Source organism: Armigeres subalbatus, chromosome 2 (genome assembly GCF_024139115.2).
Source record: "Armigeres subalbatus isolate Guangzhou_Male chromosome 2, GZ_Asu_2, whole genome shotgun sequence".
Classification (NCBI taxonomy): Eukaryota; Metazoa; Arthropoda; class Insecta; order Diptera; family Culicidae; genus Armigeres; species Armigeres subalbatus.
In genome coordinates, this window is record NC_085140.1 from 70,465,465 (window position 1) to 70,488,834 (window position 23,370).

The window sequence follows — 23,370 nt, forward strand, 5'->3', positions numbered from 1 at the left end:
CGGAGGAATTCCTGGAGGAACTTCCGGAGGAATTCCTGGAGGAACTTCCGGAGGAATTCCTGGAGGAACTTCCGGAGGAATTCCTGGAGGAACTTCCGGAGGAATTCCTGGAGGAACTTCCGGAGGAATTCCTGGAGGAACTTCCGGAGGAATTCCTGGAGGAACTTCCGGAGGAATTCCTGGAGGAACTTCCGGAGGAATTCCTGGAGGAACTTCCGGAGGAATTCCTGGAGGAACTTCCGGAGGAATTCCTGGAGGAACTTCCGGAGGAATTCCTGGAGGAACTTCCGGAGGAATTCCTGGAGGAACTTCCGGAGGAATTCCTGGAGGAACTTCCGGAGCAATTTCTGAAGGAACTTTTGGAGGATTTCATGGAGTAGCTATCGAAGGAATTTCGGAGAATTCTTATTCTGGAGAGAATGCTTTAACCAACTAAGCTACGAAGGACCTCCGTCGGCCTTTTCGCAACTTAGCGCCTACTGAATGAGCTCGAAATTCCCAAATTGGATGCTTAGTCAAATCACTCACAATCCATTTGTCAAACCAACCCATCCCGCTAAATCACATCTTAAAACTTTGTATGAATCGTCACACTTCAGGCAGCCTACCAATGCGCTAAGTAATTTATGGATGTTCCCTATTAGCATTTACATTAGCATAGCAATAGGCCATTCGCACAATTTCTCAGATGGTAGAAGCAAGAAAGGGCCGTCTGGCCGAAAGTTATTTGACTGCATATACCATTTGGCTGAACAAACCATTAGGCCTTAACCAATCCGGTTGGGAGCGATTTGGTCGAATATTTTATTTGGCCGGAAATGGATGTCATTTGACAGAGACAATAGTAAATGTGACAAGTGTGAAGTGACTCTTGGCAATTGAGAAGTGAGAAGTAAGAAATGAGAAGTGAGAAATATGGTGTGATTAGTGAGACATGATGAACTACTTCCTTCTTCTAACGTTTCAACTCTTCATTTCTCTCTTCTTATTTCTCATTGCAAAACGTGACAAGTAAGAAATGAGAAAAAAAATAGTTCGAAATGTGAAGTGAAAAGTTATCTCACTGCTCATTTTTTACAGTGAGGAGTGAAATGTGAGAAATAAGAAGTGAGAAGTGAGGTGTCTCACTTCTCACTAATACTTTCTCTTTTCTTACTTCTTACTACGCACTTCTAACGTTTTGCAGTGAGAAAAGTCAAATGATGAGTGTTCATTCTCAATGTATATCTATTAGACCTCTTCATGTTTTCAAAAAGTATCAAAAATTCAACCGATCAGCCCAAAATCACAGTTCTTATGCTAAAATAAGTCTCCTGTCAAATTTCCAGCTAATTTGGATGAAAATTCGAGGTGGCTCAAGTCGATTTAGTGTTTTTGGGCTGTTTTCAATTTTGGAAAAAATCCTGTATGAGATATAAACGTCAAAAACTATCGCAACAACCTCTATACGGAAGCTATTGGTGTGCTCTACAAGTCTTGTGAACATTGCGATTCGTTCCGTTCACGTTTTGTCCATGTTAAAGTGATTTTTAAACTTTTAAGTGCATGAAAATACTGTTTCCCCCAAAAGTCGTTGTTCTACAAAATTCTTGAGTTTATGACAAATGATTGTTAATTTATTATATTATTATTCCTCTTTTCTCGCTGGAAATTTGAGTAGTATAATTGCCCATGTGCGATTTACCGTTAAATTCTTAAAAATCAGAAACTGAACATTTGTCATAAATTTGCACGTTAGGATTTCTTCAAGCAAGTTGTTCGAACAAAACATAAATCAAATCATATGATATTTGATGCTTACAACAAACGACATCCAAATTTTGTTAATTTCTCCATATCTCTGCATGCTTTTAACATTGAGTGCATCTTAGTAACAAGTGAAATCGAAGCTTCTTTGGTTGAACAACTTGTTTGAAGAAATCTCACCGTGCAAATTTATGACAAATGTTCAGTTTCTGATTTTTAAGAATTTAACGGTAAATCGCACATGAGCAATTATATTACTCAAATTTCCAGGGAAAAAAGAGGAATAACAATATAATAAATTAACAATCATTTGTCATAAACTCAAGAATTTTGTAGAACAACGACTTTTGGGGGAAACAGTATTTTTATGCACTTAAAAGCTTAAGAATCACTTTAACATGGACAAAACGTGAACGGAACGAATCGCAATGTTCACAAGACTTGTATAGCACACCAATAGCTTCCGTATAGAGGTTGTTGCGATAGTTTTTGATGTTTATATCTCATGTAAGATTTTTTCCAAAATTGAAAATAGCTCAAAAACACTAAAACGAATTGAGCCACCTCGAAATTTTATCCGAATTAACTGAAAATTTGGCAGGAGACTTATTTTAGCATAAGAATTGTGATTCTGGGCTGATCGGTTGAATTTTTGATGCTTTTTGAAAACATGAAGAGCACCTGCGCAAACAACTCGGCAACATCGCACTATCCTTCGAGGACATGAGCACTATTCTGGCGCAGATTGAGGCCTGCATGAACTCGAGGCCTCTTACACCGATGACTGAAATTCCGGACGATTTGGCGATTCTAACACCCTCGCATTTTCTTATCGGATCTTCCCTTTTCGCTTTGCCAGAAACTGACGTCACAATGATTCCGCTAAATCGTCTTGACCACTACCAGAAGCTTCAGGAACGAGTCCAAAAGTTCTGGTATCTTTGGCGCACTGACTATCTCCATGAATTGCAGAAAGAAGCAAAACAATCAACTCCAATTACCGCCTACCAGCCTGGGAGAATGGTAATATTGGTAGATGAGTCTCTACCACCTGTAAGATGGCCGCTAGCAAGAATAACTGCAACACACCCTGGAAGCGACGGATTAATCTGCGTCGTGACACTCCGGACCAGCAAAGGAATCATTCGAAGACCTATCACCAAGATATGCCTGCTACCGTACGATGATGCTGCACCTAAAAATGAAGATAATTAGTTAGAATCTCTAGAAATATTAATTAAAATCTCCGATCATAATTTTTGCATGTGCTCTCGCTGAATTTTGTAAACAATGAATTTGATGTAGCAATAGTAAAATCAGGGTTGAAATTAGGAATTTCAGGTGGCGGCGATGTTCATTCTCAATGTATATCTATAGATTCGTGCCGAACCCACTTGATCTAGTACTACATTTGAGGTCGAGGTAGTAGTAGTAGTGCTAGAACAGAATGCTACATGATTTGAATCTGAGCTAGTTGTAGTAGATGATAAATTTCTTTTTAACTGAATTTAACAAATAAAATCATTCCCTGTTAACCACTAGAAACCGATAGGTTGTCCAATATTGTATTCCCCCCATTTGTTGAGCAATAAAAGTGAGTTTCCGACAATATAAAAGTTTTTCGTGATAAGAAGAAGTGACGCCTAGTGGGACATAGCAGCAACTCTTTGAGCTTTGCATATAGTGAAGTAGTGCGTTAGCCAATACCACCACCCCCGCAGAGCATAGGGCAACTTTACAGCCAATGCCCAATTTATTGCCCAGAGGAATTTCACCGGAAATCGCGAACCTGCCCCAACAATGAGTGAAAAATAAGAAATGAGACATCTTATTTCTCCCTCATCATTTTTTTACACTCCTCATAGCTCACTTTTTATTTCTCGCTTCTCACAGAGCAAGGTGAGACGTCTCTCTCACTTCTCTCTTTGCACTTCTCATTTCTTACTTCTTTCTTCTCAATTCAAGACAAAATTTTCAAAACGACTTATCTGCTTTTGTAAACAAATATTCAAACGACGATTTGATGAATCTGATAGCTCTCCCACGCAAACCAACACCACCAATAGGTAGGTGAAGATTTCCGCTACCAGTTGGTGGTATTGGTTTGCGTGGGACAGCTATCAGATTCGTCAAATCGTCGTTTGAATCTTTATTTACAGAAGCAGATAAGTCGTTTTGAAAATTTTGTCTTGAATTGTAATAAATCGCTTAACCTTTTTGATATTCACGATTGTTCGTCAACCGACATGATCCGTTCGCAATGAAAATAGATACTAAGGTATTGAAATCCATATTTTGTGTGCGTGTCTTTCGTGTATGCCTTAAAGCTTTCACTACTACATTCGAACGAGCTCCCAGAAGATGCCGTGCAAATACATGCTGTTTACTTTTTTCATCATCCACTAATACACTTGCATTTGGGCTTCTTCCTCACCTTATTATCAATGCTTATTGATCCGTTCGGTCAAACGACATTTTCTGCTATATGACCCGTTTGGCTAAATATTATTTTCCGACAAATGGCCATTTAAGCCAAACGGCATTTTCAAAACAAAGTTCATATTCAAAATCAGGGTTGATTCGCTCTGAGGAGTATTCAAGAGAAGGTGTGAAAACTTCACTTTCTCGATCTGTTATCCGAGTGTGTTGCTCAGAAATACACTTTATCCTTGTATGAAAGAACGTGCGTCATACCCATACTTCATCACACAAGCCCACAAGTGTAAAGAATACAGGAAAATTGCAATTTACTGTTTACCTAAATGCATGCATTTAGACTATGTTCTTTCTAAATCTTCCATGTACATATGTTGTTGTTTGTGAGCACCTAAACATAGAAATTTTTATACACAACAGCAAAACACACGCAACCGAAAATATTCTCACTCTTTATCGATCATGTTTCTCTCAGCTTCAATCACACGCACGTGTGAAGGCTCTCGAGTGTGAATCAATACGCTTCTCTTTACTTGTAAAATCTCTACCAAACCGTAATCAAAATTCAATACTTTAGAAATCATATCCAAATCCATAATTTCTGGTGAGAAATCTAAAGTACATATGTAACTAACTGAACTGTAAACCATATTACCTGTACTTACCTTGTCTTGTACGTACATTCACAGTCGTCTGTTTATTGAGAAAACACGCTGCCGGGTAATGACATTTGCTTTAATGGGAATTTACTCTTTCGCATTCAAACTTTATGCAAAATTTAGGAAGTAAATCATCCGCCATTACTGATTAATTTTGTGAAGAAGGCATAACGCAAAATGTTCGAATGTTACAAGTTTCACTCCTGGATGTGATATTTTTGAATGATGATAAAATCTTACGTTTGTACTTGTATCACAATTTAGTATTTTGTATTACATCGAAGGCATAAGTTAGCACGTGGTAAGCATTCATACACACATGATTAAAGCTTTCTGTTTCATTTGTTCATGCATCTATTGGGACATAAAAACTAACTTAATCTCATTTCGTTGTAGTATTGTGCGCATGCGAGTCCATGTTCAAAAGGGCTAACTTTAGCTGTTCCACTCAGTCATTTCGACGGCTCTCATCCGGGAACCTACCAGTTCTTCCATTATGGCGCGCTGTCCACCGATGGCCACAAAGAGCTCGATCACCGAGAGCACTAAATAAATAGTCAAGAGAATACAAAAAATGTTACCTGACCGATTTTTTTACGCTAAGGAATAACTAAAGTACCGAAAAGTGATAGGACTATGAAGATCATTATGTATAGGTGAAATTGGCCTCCATTCATAAAACACAGCACAATGAAGCCTATTGTGAGAGCTGCTATTAGCACCATTTGAGAGTAAGTGAAGCTTTTGAACAGATTGATCATGGACGGTCGTTTCTGTGAAAATATTAAAGTTTCAACGTTACCTGATTAAATAGGCGAATATGCTTTCATCATAATCTTACCAATCCTATTCCAATCATCCAAAATAGTGTGAAAATTATGTTTAAGGCACATGGCGTGATTATTGCTATCGCAGCTATCCCTGTAGGAAAAATGTCGGATGATTTATGAGAGCATAGTGGATAACGATGGGCTAACTTTACTCACAGTCTGTTACGATTGGAACCGCACCCTGGCTGAGTACAACCAGCACCAAGAAGATGTGAATGCAACCGAATATGTAGGTTAGAATTTTGTAGTTCTTATTGGAGAACATTGTGTCACGTTAGGGTCATCTGTTGAAGAGAAAAATGCTGCATGGTATGAATGATACGAAATTCAGATGAAGGCATGAATGTTTCTCAAAACAAATAAAACAAGCTTTCATAGTTAGGGGCAAAATCTGTATAAATAAGGTGAATTAATGTAAAAAATATTATCATCTATGGCACTTCTATGCTAAACGTTGAAATATGACTGCTCCTTCCTCGAAGGGTGGAGGCTCACTCAGCACTGCCTGCAGACCTCCGGAAGCTATCAGTGCCTCTACGCCAAAAAGAGCTGGAATAAGAAACCGGCTGTAATAGAATTGTTTATGCTAAGATGTTTTAAACTCTCAAACCAATCAACATGAGCGAGGCGTTTGCAGGTACGCGTAGTTCTTCACGACCGTGGACAACCAAGCGGAAGAAGTAGATAACGATCAGCAATAGGAATGCCATCTGAACGAACATGAATATCCGAAACAGTTTGATGAACGACGGCATTCGCTGCAACAGAATAACAGAAATCACACGTAAAAAGGGGTAACTTCAACCACACCAAGTAGCCGTGCTCACCTTCGAAACACCTATGATTAATATGACTGCCAGGCAGAGGTTTCCCATGCATGGTGGAAGAAGAATATCAGCTATTGCTAGAAGGGAATCATTTTGGTAAGTAGGAAGCATCAATAGCGACAAAAGGGCCAACTTCACACCTACCATTCGATGGTATTGGGCTGATAACGTTAACAACGATTTGTATGACCAGTAATATGTTCAGTACGGCGGTCAGGTAGCACAAGATTTTGTACAATTTGTAGGATAACATGATGAACAGGTACTCTTGGTCAGATCTGCAAGAAACCATCGTTGAGAATATGTTTTAGATTTTTGTGTTGCTAATGCAATTTTGTTTTTAAATTCTTGTCTTATTTTCTTCGGAATGAGCAGTGTAGACGTGTTGACAACAGGTGACATTTACTTTTTGCAGGTTGGAAACATGTTATAAAAGACACAGTTTACATTGAGAGGCTATTTGAAAAAAGCAACCAAGTTAAATTTAATGAAAATTCTTCAACGTTCTCTCGTTGAAATCATTACGAACCAAAATAGGATTTCCGCGAAAAAGCTCTAGAAAATCAGAGAAATCTCAGTGAGAATTCAACAAATTCATGTATGCAAAATCAATTAATTTCAGGAGGTCTAGCTATATTTTACAATCTTCGATAAGTATACTGAACATGGCAATATAGGTACATTGGTTTAGTGTTTTCACTCCGAATTTAATATTATTAGTCACATTGGACTAACTATCGTTAGGCACATTTGGTTCAGTTGTCATTTCACATGGAAATACGTAGATTCAAGCAATTCCAACACTATCTGAGTCTTCCAATTGCATTTCATCCAATAGCAATTTGTGATAGTCTCCAGCAATCCATGCTTCCGCTCCAAATAAAGCTGAAATTTATCAAGCATTCAATTATGGGCCACTTCAACAAGAATTAATTTTTACCAATGGAAATAACCAAAACAAATAACATTATTGTATGGCTTCCCCTGTGCTCCAGCACGATCGTATAGGAGAACAAGGCCAGGAAACAGATTACGATCACCTGTGCCATGATGAACATTCTGAACACCCGAATGTAGGTGGGGCGGCGCTAAACAAAAAAGCCACAGATTACCAACAAATTTCACGAATGTCCCTAAAAGAAGCATTACCTTGTACACACCGACGATCAACATGACAGCTAGGCAAATGTTGGCGATCGCCGGTCCGGCGATCACAAGGCACATGAGCATTTTGTCTGTAAACATGAAAACCATTTTTTTTCTTTCCACTTCACAACTTCAATAAAGCACAAGCACACGCGTCAAACTGCAACACTTACAGGATTGAACGGATATGGCGTCGTTGTATCGGTCGCCGGAATCATCCAACGCATCGAACCAGACCGCGCTGAAGTCGGCGAGCATATCCAACGCCAGGAAGATGTTCAGGGCAGCGAAAAAGTAGCAAAGAGTTTTGTGGACCTCGCTGGCACAGGACCCGTACTGGGTCATGTGGTGGCGGAACATGGTGCCGCCCGGTGGGCTGTTCGGAAAACCTGCAGCACCGTTCAACAGAGAGGGAATGCAGATCAGTGGTCGATCGTGTTAAGTAGCGGGGAAGCTTTCAGAAAACCTAGCAATGCTTTCAATAAATGATCGATGTTCAATGAAGCAGTAATAATGAATCCATTATTTAGAGCGGTACTAAGAAATGGCAACTTATTTGTATTCCTTGAAATTCCGGTCTTAGAGTGTTCATAGAAGTGTCGTTGTAGAAAAACATGAAATGTCTCATTAATACATCAACTAGACTATTATCAAGGGAATGTGTCTCCTGATCCGTGGATATGATTCATTTTTTCTTACCTGTTCGGGTGTGCTACTGCGCCCAGTTATAAGATCTATTGTAGCATTCACCATATCTATGTAAATCTATGTAAAAAGCGGCTTTGGTATTTGTTTCATATTGACAGGGTTTTATGAGATAATATTATTCTAAATTTGGCTACAAGATGGTCAAATTAAAGTAAGACAAATTCTTCAAAAAAAAAAACAACTGAGAATGATAGAACAAGCTATCCCGTCCATAGGAGATCATTTTTACAACTTGTATTGTGAAATCCATTCCATTTAAAACGTCCCACACGCTTTCATCATATTATACGTAAGATGTGTACCTTGTGTGGTTGGTAATGATCTGGGAGTAATGATCAAGCTGTCCACTTTTGAAACTAATTTTCAAGATCGTGATTTGCATTTTCCAGACCCAGATTACTGTATCCGAATGTTGTTGTTTTGAATCTCTTTGAATAAAGAAAATAATTTGATGACAGATTTTGTAGTCTAAACAACTAGCAACGCTCACTACGATGGCGCTTTTTTTAGAAGTGCTTTGCAACTCAAATCTAGTTAACAGTGTTTACCAACAATCAATAAATATTTATGAAACTAAATTTATGACAAAAGGTCGAAAGACAAAAGGGCTAAGGACAAAAGGTCGAGTGGATAAAAGGTCGAAGGGACAAAAGGTCGAAGGGACACAATGTCGAAATTACAAAATTGGTTAAAATTAAATTGAAATAGACTTAAGAACAATGCAAAGCAAAACTATGATTTGGGTACCGTTACCGAGGGTGACAATTGGCCAAATAGGGGTGAGGTTGGGCCATGTTTTCAACAACTTAGAATGTCTTTATAATGGAATATAAGTATCTGGGCACTAGGAAATTGTAATACACCCTAATCTGTTTTTACACGGCCGTGTAAAACAAATCCCACACAAAATTTTTGAAAAGTTGCTCCATTTTACACGATTCGTCGAGAAATCATAAAACTTTTTTTATAGGGATTTTCGAATTTTGAACTGAAAACTTTTTTTACACGGAACGCATCCCCTGTGTAAAACAATAATCGGTTGTATAAGATACCTTTTTGAGCGATTTAGATAGCCAACCTACAACCTTCGTGAGAACGATGGCCCAATCTTGACTTGATCCCACACCCGATTCTTTTTTTACACGGGGGATGCGTTCCGTGTAAAAAATGTTTTCAGTTCAAAATTTGAAAATCCGTGTAAAAAAAGTTTTATGATTTCTCGACGAATCATGCAAAATGGAGCAACTTTGCAAAAATTTTGTACGGGATTTTTTTTTACACCGCCGTGTAAAAAAAAATCCGTGTAAAAACACAATCGGGTGTACACAAAACTTTACCACCAATATGCAATATGCATATGCACAATTATGATTATAAATGATTATATTTCTAATGTATAGGAATGCATAGAAAGTCGCGTCTGTTAGCTGCGAAATACTTCATTATACGACACTGATACCAAAACCAACTTGTTTCACTTGAACATGCACTCGAAGCGACACGTGTTACAAGGGCAAGATCTAACAAGTACTAATTGTTCAGCTTCATGTGTACAATTCATGTGTGTCTTTTTCATGTGTACAGAATTATGTACACAGGATTTTGTTTTTACGCGATTTTTTTTCGCTCGTATTTTCGATCTTTTGACTTCAATTTGCCACCAAACTTTTCGCAACATGTTTAAAAAAAATCCAGAATAAATCAAAGAAAAATCACATGATAATTTATATACGTTAAACATTTAGGATGAGTGGAAAATTAAGAAAATGTAAATCGTGTAAAAACAAAATCCAGTGTATTTCTAAATTTTGGGCTTCCAACCTTTTCTCCATTCGACCTTTTGTCGCTTCGATCTTTTGTCCCGTCGACCTTTTGTCCTTTCTATCAAAGCAAACGTGTGCCGCTCAAAGCGCACTAGCCTACTAGTCCTTGTGTTGGGTGGGGCTTTAAACACATTTGACTCGACTGATGGAGCGTCTGTTCACCAAGGAGGTGCGGCTCCAACAGCGTCTGTTCTGGCATCCAGCGGCTGAGTATGAAATAGTATTCCCCGGAGGTATAGCTGGCGGAGGTATAGATGGCAGCCCCGTCCCAGTGGATATGGAACCTTGGGCCAACAACCTACTGTTCCCGAAACATCAATTTGTTCGAGAATCCGATAATGAAAGAATACGGACTGATTTTACGGCGACGACTCTTAGCGCGAAACAACGGACACGAATAGGAGCATGGAACGTTTTAACCCTAGACCAGCAGGGTAAATTGGCTCAACTTGCCAATGAGGCACGACGCATGGAGCTTGACTGAGCGAAGTCCGTTGGCTAAACTTTGGAGAACACAGAACGCCGTCGGGACAAGCTCTGCTATACTCTGGTTTACGAGGTGAACACGCTCCCCGGCATCGCGGAGTTGGCTTCCTACTAAGCGCTCAGACACACTCTGCGCTTATGAAGTGGGAACCTATAAGTGAACGGATAATCGTTGCCAGATTTAGAACACGAGTTCGAAACCTTACTTTATAGTTATGCGCCAACCGATGCTGCCGATCTACAAGACAAAGAAAACTTCTACAGTCAACTCAATGCCGTCGTACATAGAATTGCGAAGGGTGATATCAAGATCTGTCTGGGTGACTTCAATACGAAGATCGGATCCGACAACTCGAACCGTGAGCGCATTATGGGACGCCATGGTCTCGGAGAAATGAGCGAAAACGGAAAGCTGTTCGCAGAATTTTGTGGTAATAACGACTTGGTGATCAGGGGGAGGGAGACTTTCTATATGTCCACTTAAACCAACATCCATACGACTATTGAAAGATTATTCAAATACTATGTGTTTGGATCTCGACGGGTTGCGTATTTTGCAAACGCCCAAATAGATGACATGTTGAATTAATCCTAAAATTCAATTGAGGGAAACCGCGATTTTCGCGAGAGTGTAATTATTAATCCACGATTTTCACGACAATATTTGACGGAACCGCGATTTTCGCGAATGGAGGGGTAAATCCGCGAAATTCGCGAAAAACGCGAAAATCGCGACTGTTGTAACAGCCCTGGAAGTGGGCTGGGTCGGCTGGGTGACGAAGGAAATCGTTGCAACTTTTGATTGCACGATTATCTTCGTGGTAGGAATGTGGCGCGAAGAAACCGAATAGGTGTTGCGTCGAGCAATGGTATGACAAGACTATGCTTTCTTCATACGACGAGAATGACTAATGTCAACCTTGCTCACCCTGTCAACCCTGAACACATTATTTTTGATCAAAACTTGATACAAACATGCTTTCACTAGTCAGTTGACAGCCAGAGCTTCTATTCGTTGGACGTGTTTTTTCGCTCGCTTTTATCTTCGTTCGTTTCTCGCAAGTTGTCGCGTTGACAGCAATGAATCCTTCTCGTCCGAACACTGTAGTGGTCGATTTTAATGTGCATAAGTTTCTAGAAAATGACCTGAAGTTGTAGCTATCGGATGTGAAACAAATCCAGTTTCACAACATCCGAAAATGTGTATTCATGGAAATGCTCAGCTTTGATGTCATTTGTCGATACGACAACGAACACAATTTAAAACACTGGTGCAATGACAAAAATTTGCAGCCCACGTTTACGTGGATTCCAAATTAACGACTGTACGGATGCATGATCTTCCTCCGTTTGTGAACAATCCCGCTGTTCATTGTATTAAATCTGGCGGCGTCAGTTATTGTTATTAAGTAGAGCACCACTTGGCGTAAGAACGCTGCCTTTGAGAGCTACAGCGTGCTTGCGACGAGTGGTGTCCTTCTCTGACTCTGCCAACGAATATGATTTTTATGTTAGCCTTAATTCTTTAATTATTACTTAATTAGTTTTCCTATAAGATGTGCTTCGTTTGTTCACTTCGACTATATAAATTTGTCGTCAGATAATGTTAAAGTCCCTGGATAATGTACTGGTATTGCAATCAATGGAGCAGATCAGATAAATTCGTTGCACTCCAACCGCTTTATTCCTTAACAACCTTTTACATACGAAAAATGCGTATGCTTGTTATGGATCGGTGTGTTCATCAAAGTCCAAATCTTCTTTGGAAGCTAACCATTTAAGTAAGCTTTGTCGCTCGAAATCATAAATATTCAATTTTTTCGTCTAGCTTTTTTTAGCAAACTTCACTATTTTGAAATAAAAACAACTAACGATTGCGTGAGGATGCGTGAAATGTTTTTCGTTGAGCTTATTGAGGAAACTCAAATCTTTCCAACGCTGACAATATTGTTGCTTGATCGGGTTTCGAACCTAATCAAAAGTTTAATTTTGTAAAAAATATTATTGTAAAAAAGGTAGAGAAAAGCTAGCAATTATTATCATCATTATGGATCACCTGAAAACAATTTCAGATCGAATCATGCTTGAAAACGTTTTACATATCCTCATTATTGACACCTTTATTGGTTTTCATCTTAAAAATCAATAAGAATCCTGAAAACACTATGAAACAGAAACATTTTTTAATGGACAATTGCAATAAAACTAGCATGTAAATTATGGTGAAGATTTGGCAGTCAGCATTGCTAACAAGTAACCAATATTGATCGAAAAATCCCTTGACAAATTAGTATTACTATTTGAGAGTACAAAAATGAAAAATAATATTTTTCGCCAGACTTTTCGCCAGGATTTGGGCTGAAATACTCCTTAGTGCGACGACAACTCATCATCCTGCCCGATACCCGAGCAGGAGAAGTTGGCTAAATAATACTTTATTCTGTTATTGATACCATACTCTGTTATGATCTAGCCGTGCATAAGAGGTAAAATACCAAAGGAATAATACCAAAAATTAATAGGCACAATACTTGAGCTATAACGTACTCTGTTATTAAATTATATTTCAATGCCAAATGCATAACCAATTATTATTCGTTTGGTATTGAAATACCTAAACATAGTATGCCTCAAGTATTCTGCATATAAGTGTTTGGTATTATTTTTTGGTATTTTACCTCTTATGCAAAGCTAAATCATACCAATTTCTGTTATCGAGGTTGTCGCTCCTGTTCGGGTAGCTTTGCACACCACTCCACATGACTCAACTATAACAGCTAAGCGCTGAATATCGATTCGAAAAGGGAATGAAGAGAGCTTGAGCTTGAGCTTGAGCTTGATTGACTGCTCGTAGTTGCTATTCCACTATGACCAGATCAGCTGTTCTTGCACAGGGAACCAACAGATGTTTGCTTGGGACTAGCACACATCTTCAATGTACAAGTACTGGTGATCTCATTTGTTAGGTCATACTGGCGCCTGCCACGTCAAAATGCAAGTCAATATAGGGAAGGGGGAGGAAATGATGATGCAATCACTCGCCCACTGCAAGCCGAATATACCTCTGCACTTGCCACGAGTTCATGCGGAATTTGTTGGAATTTCTGGGTTAGGTTGGAGAGGCAGAGGTCCGTCTTGGTTAACGAGCTGCCATTGTGATAGATAGGAGAAGGTAACTGATGGAATTTCTAATTGGATGTAGGAAACGAGCTCTATAGTTCATTTCCAATTCTATCAGATTACAAGTTGAAGGTATAGGAATAATAATGGAAACGGTATGGAAGTCCATTTCCAGTTCTAGCGATTGCTAGAACATGAGAAATAAAGAGAAAGATACAAAGTAGGAGAATGGAACGGACCTGGGATTGAACCCACGACCTCCTGCGTATGAGGCAGAAGCAGTAGCCATATGACTACCAAGCCCGCTTCGAAACAAGAGAGATCACGCACTGAACTGATTAATTTTATTACCGGCCGCGCAATGCAGAACACAATAATTCGGCCGATCGCGCGATCGTTCTGCTGTCCGGAACAAGAGAGATCACGCACTGAACTCTCAATTAATAACAGAGGAAAAGCTAACGAAATACTAAGTTGAAAACCAGGCTAAGATCCAGTGGGAATGTAGAGCCATAGAAGCAGAAGAAAAAGTTATGCAGAATTTATAAACCTTTAATTTTTGCACAAAAAGTCAAGTCAAAAGTAGTTGATGGAACAATGCACCATGCGTCTCCATATGCATTTACATACATATATACTTATTGTATGATTGCATATGCTTATTGCTTATTATGATGAACATGTTGAAATTCTTGTTGGTAAAATAAAAAGTAATTAAACTGCAAAAATAATTAAATTGCGTTGGCGTCTTCGAAAAAACTTTACAGGAGAAGTTTTGCTACAACTTTTCTAAAGACACAAACCTTATATGTTGCAAAGTAAAAAACATATTTTTTCCATCTCTCTTTTAGGATGATATTAACTTACATTAACTTACTGATAAAATGTCTAGAGGATACCATTAGTCTAAATTGCAAAATAAAAGTACTATTAAGTAAACACGCTAAAAAGCAATTTCAGCCATTGTTTACTGGCGTATTGGAAACCAATTCCTCCTGATTGGATCAACATGGCTTCAAAACGATTTCATAATGCAATTTATTTCAGCAAGCTTAATACATCTATGGAATTTTTTAGGCAAATTGTTATTTCCTTTTCTATAAGTGGAAGCTACAAATGGAAACAAAACAAACTGTAGACAAGACAAAAATAAACACTCGAGTGAATTGGATACATAAAATAAGTTTTTATTGCGCATGCCCATGATATCAAATGAACACGATCTAACTACAAGTGAATTCTTGTTTACAAACGAACACATCCCGGTGGAAAACACAAAACCGTTTTCCCAGTTTTTCTTCACACAAGTATCGTGTTCAGACATTTGACATCCATTGCTGCCAACATGAAAACTACAAACTGTGAAATCCGTGCGTGACAGCGAATGAGCTGACTCTCGGTAGCAGAATCCTTCTATAGTGTTTACAAAAATTTAAAACGGTCCGAAAACCAATCAAACGATGCCTTCCAGCCGACTTCATCGGATATTTCTGTACAGCTTTGCCATCTGCCTGTTCGGAACCTTTGTGACAATCGCCGCCAAAATCTTCCCAATCGCGAATCTACCCACGAGTGAGTGTTTTCCCCCTGTTTTACGCTGCTTTGTTGCACTTTGTTCTAATTTGTGACCCGGTTTCGAATATTTTCTGCACCCAGGTACCAATGTCATCATTATCGGCACATGTATGGCTAATTTGATTTCCGTGGTGGCGTTGATAATTGGAATCGTGGCGGTAAGTAGCAGCGTGCAACTGGTTGCTCGTCGTCGCGTGTATTTATTTAGCCGGAGCTTTCGTTCTGGACCTAATTGAAATCGATTTTTCCGATTGTTACCCGTTTCTGTTTCTCGTATCCCGTGCCACCCAGAAACGACCGGAGCTGGTGAAAGCCGTTAAAATATTCAGCTGGGTGCAACTGGGCGCCATCTGTTTCCTCATCTGTCTGGCGCTGTTTCTGCTGTACGTGGTCAAGGTGGATGTGGAGCACTACGACGAGCGGGTGAAGCCGGAACTGTGAGCACGGGCAGGATTTTTAAGTGCGGTGTCATTATCCGCGGTTGTTCTGATCGAGACGATAGTCAACGCGTGACTGCAGTTTCAATTAGTGACGCTATAAACAGAGTCTAGAAACTGTGATTCATGTCTCTATCCATTATACCCAGTTAGAATACGGAAGTTAACCAAATCGTGCGTGTGTAGATACCTTTGTGAAGCATCCCACTATGTGATTCAACCGAATTTATTATAAAGTTTGCATGCATTTGACTTTATTGACTCAACCTAAACCAATATACTCATTTTGAAGAAAGAAAGCCAATAGTATAGTTTTAGGAATATTTTGTGATTACCGCGGCTTTAGGCATATTTCTTCTCCTTCTTCTTCCTCGATTGCTCTACATTCCAGCTGGAACTTGACCTGCTTTTCAACTTAGTATTCTATTAGCTTTTCCTCAGTAATTAATTGAAAGATTTTCTATGCCCGCCATTACATGAGTATGTATCTTGTGTGGCAAGTACAATGGATACACTATGCCCAGGGAGTTGAGAATGTTTCCCACCCGAGTACATCCTAGACCGGATCGAGAATCGTACTCGCCATCTCCGGATTGGCAATCCTACGTCTTCGCTCACAAGGCTACTGGAGATCCGCTTTAGGCATATTTATGTTAGGCATAACAGATATGAATGGACGTTAGGCATGAAAGGCCTTTGGGACTTGGGAGCAGCCTATGAAATAAAGAAGGCAGAATTATGCCTACTGTCCATTATGGCTAACGTCGCGGACCCGTGCAGATTGAACGCATTGCGCAATATTGCATCTGAGCATGATCTTGTCGAAAGTGGGTGAGAGTTGGACGACGTGATGTTTTTATACTGAGAGTTTTATACACGGCGAATGGAAGATACCACAGTGAAAATATCCTTCACTGATTGGCTGAAGAACGCATTTATCGCCAGCAGCAAGCATGTTCTAAGCATACTTTCGAGAAATGCGGAACTTTAGTAGAAATGGTGAATATCTAAACTTCGTCTTTCTTTTTTGTCTAAAACATGTATGAAAGGTAGATTAAAGTTAAGACACATATCTGAATAATCTGTGACAGCAGACGACTCTGCAGGCCTCGTAGGATAAATTAAACGTACAACTCGTGCATAAAAAATAATCTTTTTGCAACTAATCACACAAACTACTGTTATACAACCCATTCGACTGCTTCTCCGACTGAAAAACTGTTGGGTTGTGCTCTTAAATAAAATGATTTTGGTCAACTAATGTACCCAGCAGAAAGAATACATTACGATATATCTGGTAGTTACTATATGCTGAAAGGAGAGAGTATAAGTCGTTTCAAATTTTAAGGTCGAATACAGTTACGCCTATTTGAAACAAAGTTCCTAGAAAAGGGGAAAGGATAGTGTGTTTTGCTGAGATGTTAATGTATAATCACAATTCTAGCTTACTCAAACCCTACAGATAGTTTGGCCGAATGCCACTTGGCCTCCTAGTTATGTCAAAATTGATTCAGCCGAATTCCATTTGACCGAATTGAACGTTTATTTGAAACGGTTATTGGGCCGAAAATATCATATACCATTTATCCGAAATTGTCGTTTAGAAGGGGCCAGTTGACCGAAAATGTCATTTAAATGAACGAATCGTGCGACCCGAAATGTCGCTTGCTTAATGGGTCATATTCAGCTTTCCAAGCTCACCATAATGACGAATGCTATGAAAAGTTTGACAAGAACAATGTTTTCAGGCACTGATCAAAAATTCCAATCTAAGCAAACGTTGATTGTTCCTGTTACCAAGGATATCGACTGATTCGTTTATTTTCACATCAACAAGGATAGTTCCGCAAGACTTCTTCATCTTCAATTTTATTTATTTATTAAAAAATATTCTGATTTTTCTTTTTCAACAGACTTAGCCGCACGGTGTAAAAAAATAGATTATTATTGAATTTTCATGTATCTCTAATTTTTTTTTCACAAAATTTTTGACCAGGTCATTAGAAATGAGGCACGGGGTGTTATAAAATATTTCATCGGCGATTTCTTAGGAAAACTGATTTTTTATTGTTTTCTTCTCCATTATTCAGTATAAAAAGTCAATTGACAACTCAGCAATAGTAATTAACCCTCAAATTTAGAAATATACACAATTGTAGTTTTTCTGTATAACGAACCAATATTTGAACGGAACTGAAATAGTAAAAAATTTTGTTTTAATGTTATTCAAGCGTTTTTAAGTGTTTTTTTTTGTTATTTTTTTGCGTGCATTACATTATTTTTTTAGCAATTATCATCATTCTCCGGCATCTATCCTGTTCTCTGTTAAATAAAATATCTACAATTCTATCTTCCAACATTTGCGCTAGATGACCTGATCACTGAAGTGCGCCGTATTTTATAAAATCTATAACATTTTTTTGAACATATGATACAGCTCGTAACTCGTGCGCCACACGTTTTTTTCTGGCCTCTCACTGAATATTGCACGTAACACCTTCCACTCGTTAAATTCGAATGGCAAAATTGGTCCTAGAACTGATTACGTAAGCCGAAGGTAACCTTTATTCGTAGGGGAATTGTGGGTAAAACCGACACGGCGGGTAAAACCGACACCACTTCAAATCTCCGATTTCAAGGGATTATCGGACAGAATTTCAACACACTTTGAATAAACGGTTGATTTCTTGTATTTCTAGTCATTTTGTAACTGGCGGAGACGTGTAAGAGTCATAATAAACAGACAATTAGCATTGATCACCATTGAAGAGATGAGTTATGTAAAATTTTGGCATTGGTGTATAAGCTTTTTCGACAATAATTTGTTGATTTTCAGTATTTAATCCACCTCTGATCAATAATTAAACATCATTTTTTGTTTGTTGTGGAAAAATTGTTTACTTTTCTAATTATAAACATCCACATGTAGTTTTTTCTAGGAGAGATCGACTATGATGGTGATATTTGAGGTTATGGCTTTCAGTCTTCTTATGCTCAAAAACGGGTTTTACGTTTTTATCCGACGTTTCGGTTACATATATTGTACCTTGATAAAGGTACAATATATGTAACCGAAACGTCGGATAAAAAGGTAAAACCCGTTTTTGAGCATAAGAAGACTGAAAGCCATAACCTCAAACATCCACATGTATCTCATCATTATTATGTTATCAGTTGGGGTAAATTCGACACCTGCCATCGAATCACGAAATACCTCTGTTTTATGTTATGCGATTGATGAGTCGAATCGCATAATTCAAGTATTGGAAAACGAGGCGCCGGGGAATATAACTTAATCATAGACTGATTACATACCATATCATCATTGGACGTGACAATAAGTCTAGGGGGTAATATTGAGTCATCAAGGAAAACCTGCAGGTCGGATAACAATAGCGCTCAAAAAAGAACCGTATTTTTAGGCTTATTTTGCTCTTAGATATATTCTATCCATTATCTAGTGTTGTTCTTTGTGATCCATTTTCACCCCTGTAAACAAGTTGCTATTGTCACCTACGGAACTAGTCATTTTCATTTCTTGTCATATTTGTCGCATTTATTTTAAATCGCCATTAAATTTTTTTTTTTCAAAATAAGTGAAATTTAAATGTAGGTCAATATTTATAGTAAGTTAGTAAATTTATTATCAACATTCTCATACTCTATATATTTTTCACCCGACCCACTAAAGAAACTAAATAAAATATTATATGTGGTGATGATTTTAAATATATAAAATCTTGTTCAACCATCGTTTATGAGTGACCCCTAAACATGAATTTCATACACAAATATCAAAATGAATGTTGTTAAACATTTTCGATTATGATGTAACATCATTTAGAATTGTTATGATGTTTAATTCCATAACGACTTGATGTGTCGGTTTTACCCTCATGTGGTGTCGATCTTACCCGCACCCCAGCAGTTTGGGCTGGAAGATAGACTGTTCGCGTTTCCATCGTAAATCAAATTCTTTCAAAAAATATTGTCATGAGACCTCATGGACTGATGGATGAAGAGCCAAAGTATGCTTGTATGAAATTTCTAGACCGGAAAATTGCTTCATAGATTGGGGAACTGTAAAGTTGCTTAAGGTGTCGGTTTTACCCACTTTTCCCCTAGTAGAAATGCGTCATAGGAAACGGTAAGAACAAACCATTCACTCTGCCAATACGAAGTAGATAGTGTAGTGTTAAGGATAGAAATAGAATGAGAGAATATGTAGGAGATAAGATTGGAGGTGCTGAGGAAATTGTTAACCTTGGATTGCTTGTGAAGCGGGACAATGGTCCCGTTGTACTTATAATGGTATTATTCCACACCTAAAGAGTAAATCGCTATCTTGAAGAACATTATAAAGTCATAATTATTATTTGGGATGTTTCCAGTAAAGTTGAAGACGTAATGCTGCTGCGAAAATGGCCTTCTCAGACGAAAGTAACCAGTTTACTGCCCATAGAAGCATGGATAACCCCCGCAGATATGGAACGAATCAAATATGAGACCGTGTAGCAGCAGCATTTCCGTAACATACATACATAAAAGACATTCGCTCTATATAAAACTTTAGTACTATTGAGAAATCGACTGTATATTTTTTTTCGATTTTAAGGACGGCTACGCAGTCTTGAATTATTGAAACAAGATGTATATTCACCGACATTTCGACACGGGGATGGTGTCTTCATCAGGGGAAACTATAATTGATTGGGTACTTAGGGGAAAATACCTATTCTTGGCAGTCTAAGGCATTCGCCAAATTGAATGATAAAAATAAATAATAATTACACTAAAACACAGGTACAGCTTAACTGGTATACATTTGTATGCTCTTTCTTTGATGATTGGTGTTCACTAAATATAACAGCTTTTACCACAAACTCAGTAAATTTATTATAAAGTAACAGGTCAACGTTTCTTCTATTGGCATAGCAATTTCTATTATCAGCAATGAATTTGCTCCCTTTAGCAACTAGACATGGAAGTGAAAAACTGGTAATGTATTGGTGCCAAATGCTGGTTGTTTATATCCTCCAGTAGTAAAATTCATTCATATTAATTGGCCGCACGCTCATCTCGCTTCACTCAATTTTGGAAAAAAACACTTTATTGTTTATCAAAACTGGCTTAACACAAAACATGAATTTTTAGTCTTGGCATCAATTTTATGTCATGTAGACAGATAGGCAAAAGCATTGAAACACATTGTAAAATAAATTTTACCCTTATGAAGCCAATAAAAATCAGACGTGAATGGCAGATAGGGTACCCGTGTACTCAGATATTGACATTTTCATTACTTTTACGATTTTCAACCTATTTGAATAATGTTTGCCATTTAGGAGAAGTGAACTTATATGCTTTTTGTCCGCTGCCAATATTTACATCTTTTGTCTTTTGTAATGCCTTAGAGTCTACACGACACGACCGCTCGACGTAAACTACGTGAAACCAAATCCATACACATAAGAATGAATATTTGTCTGTCTGCACTTATAGACGAATCCAAGTAAAAATAAGAAGAAGACACACGACGGTGTAAACTTTGACAGATCCTACAGCACAGCATAGGAAGATCATTTAAAAATGACAATATATTTAACAATATATTCCACCTCGTGAGTCTTCATATGTTGAATAATGGACAGCACTGTCCTATCCAACCGCTGGAGCCACCCCATTCTTACACTACGTTTCACAGTTGAATAATAGATAATACCCTAAAAGTAGGCAATAATTTATGGTTGAAATGCACTATGTAGGATCGGGAATGATTATAATTTTTTTGATGAGCTTGGAAAGTATTGAAGTTGCAAAAGGAAAGCGGTCCTGTCAGCCACACAAGGGTTGAAACACTACGGTGTTGCTATCACTTTTAATATAATCCATGGTCTGCGTAAAAATCCGAATAGAAACATTTGTATTTTAACACTTTTTTTAAATAAATGCCATCGCCGGATATTTTGTTCGTATTTTTGCTAAAATCAAATCGCATAGACTTGCGCGTGGTATCTTTTTAGCGTGTGTTTGATATGCTCACAAACACATTCTCTCGCTCTATTCCGAAGTGTGCTGCTGTCAAAGAAAACGAACAGTCCCGATTTTATTTAGTGAAACATAGAGCAAATATTGTATAAATGTGCTCTTTGTGGTAATAATCAAGTGGTGATAAAGTGTAAAAAGTAGTGTACGTACTTAATTTGTCGTGTCAAACGCAATAAAGAGGAGAAACAGGCGATCAAAAAAAGTAAGTAACAGTTTGCTATTCGTGCGCTGCTTTCTTTGGCAATGCAATAATGGCAAGGATTTCGAAGGTGCAAATTTGTTTCGATGATTAACTCATCAAATCTTGCTACTTTTACACAAACAACTTATTCAAATGAAAGCTTAGACTTGAAATTGTGTGATTGAATCAAAATTATGTTCATAAATAGTGTATGTTTGCTGGAAAATGCAAATATTGTTGAGGGTGCCAACAACTGTCGCACCCTGCCAATGCCGTATTCTACCCTAGTTGTGTGTTATAAATATGTGTCAGAATGTTAACTTACAATACGGTATTTGTTCCTAGTATATTGTTTAGTCTAACATTAACTGTCTGGTATGGATTTTTCTGGTACATACTGTGAAATTTAGATACAAATCATCCACACTTCCATTTCTGGAAATGTGCCATGTAACAAACACAAACCACACCGTTAATAAGCGGACAGACGTAGATGGTTTGAACACAACATACGCCTCTGTATTGCACCATATCAAGAGTATAGAAGAGATTAAGAGAGGAAAACGAAAGAACCAAAATTTAAGAGATGAGTAGATTATTCAGATAGGGCATCAAGGCTACCATTACGAAAAAGGGGGTTTGCAATGAGGCGGTGTCTGAAAGAAAATTCGCGTTATCTGTTAGTGTCAATGTTCTTGAAATTGTGTGTTTTCGAAGTGTAAGTCAATTTTTATTTTTTATATGTTTGGATCTGTTGTAATTAGTTCAAATTCAGTGTTATAATTATCTAAATTTCACAGTATGTACCAGAAAAATCCATACCAGACAGTTAATGTTAGATTAAACAATAGACTAGGAACAAATACCGTATTGTAAGTTAACATTTTGACACATATTTATAACACACAACTAAGTACCCAATCAATTATAGTTTACCTTGATGAAGACACCATCCCCGTGTCGAAATGTCGGATAAATATACACCTTGTTTCAATAATTCAAGACTGCGTAGCCGTCCTTAAAATCGAAATAAAAATTTAGTTCACCCGGTACCCATTATCGGACATGGAGCATGGAAATTATGAGATGCTTTTGTGGTTTTCAAGTAAAATATAATGTGTACCACAGAAACTATGAGACAGTGTATCTAGAGAAAAATATTATGAATAAAACAAAGTTTGGCAGACTGACAAAGGGCTGGCTATCTAGTACGAATGTTGGATGAAAAAATGCAAGATTGACCAGAGCATTGGATAAAGGCTGGAAATAGATGATAATTGCAGGAACAGATTGTGATTCATGCAAAAATTAAAAAAAAAATCCCCAAAAAATACTCAAAATGCAGAAA

General features: G+C 38.0%; 3 protein-coding genes across 4 annotated transcripts in view; 1 reads left to right on the plus strand and 2 right to left on the minus strand.

Moving 5' to 3' along the window:
- Window positions 1-5,082: 5,082 nt before the first annotated feature.
- LOC134214513 (uncharacterized) overlaps window positions 5,083-23,370 on the minus strand; it is a 36,639-nt gene continuing 18,351 nt past the window's right edge. The window contains exons 2-5 of one of the 2 annotated variants that reach the window (XM_062693871.1): window positions 5,828-5,955; window positions 5,683-5,762; window positions 5,461-5,614; window positions 5,083-5,386 (exon numbers count right to left, since the gene is read on the minus strand). In XM_062693871.1, the coding sequence (XP_062549855.1) occupies window positions 5,277-5,386; window positions 5,461-5,614; window positions 5,683-5,762; window positions 5,828-5,936 (453 nt within the window). In that variant the 5' untranslated portion in view covers window positions 5,937-5,955 and the 3' untranslated portion in view covers window positions 5,083-5,276. Of the gene's footprint in view, window positions 5,387-5,460; window positions 5,615-5,682; window positions 5,763-5,827; window positions 5,956-6,041; window positions 6,221-6,281; window positions 6,430-6,498; window positions 6,576-6,642; window positions 6,777-23,370 lie in introns of those variants that run through there. The other variant, XM_062693872.1, reaches the window with a different exon arrangement.
- The window catches only part of LOC134214512 (uncharacterized), a 35,166-nt gene continuing 18,910 nt past the window's right edge, over window positions 7,115-23,370 (minus strand). Inside the window, exons 2-5 of the mRNA XM_062693870.1 lie at window positions 7,818-8,033; window positions 7,648-7,733; window positions 7,439-7,586; window positions 7,115-7,383 (exon numbers count right to left, since the gene is read on the minus strand). Of these exons, the coding sequence (XP_062549854.1) occupies window positions 7,286-7,383; window positions 7,439-7,586; window positions 7,648-7,733; window positions 7,818-8,033 (548 nt within the window). The 3' untranslated portion in view covers window positions 7,115-7,285. The remainder of the gene's footprint in view (window positions 7,384-7,438; window positions 7,587-7,647; window positions 7,734-7,817; window positions 8,034-23,370) is intronic.
- On the plus strand, window positions 14,984-16,081 carry LOC134214511 (uncharacterized). The gene is made up of 3 exons (XM_062693869.1): window positions 14,984-15,353; window positions 15,438-15,514; window positions 15,648-16,081. The coding sequence occupies exons 1-3, from the start codon at window positions 15,242-15,244 to the stop codon at window positions 15,795-15,797; spliced, it is 339 nt and encodes a 112-aa protein (XP_062549853.1). The 5' UTR covers window positions 14,984-15,241; the 3' UTR covers window positions 15,798-16,081.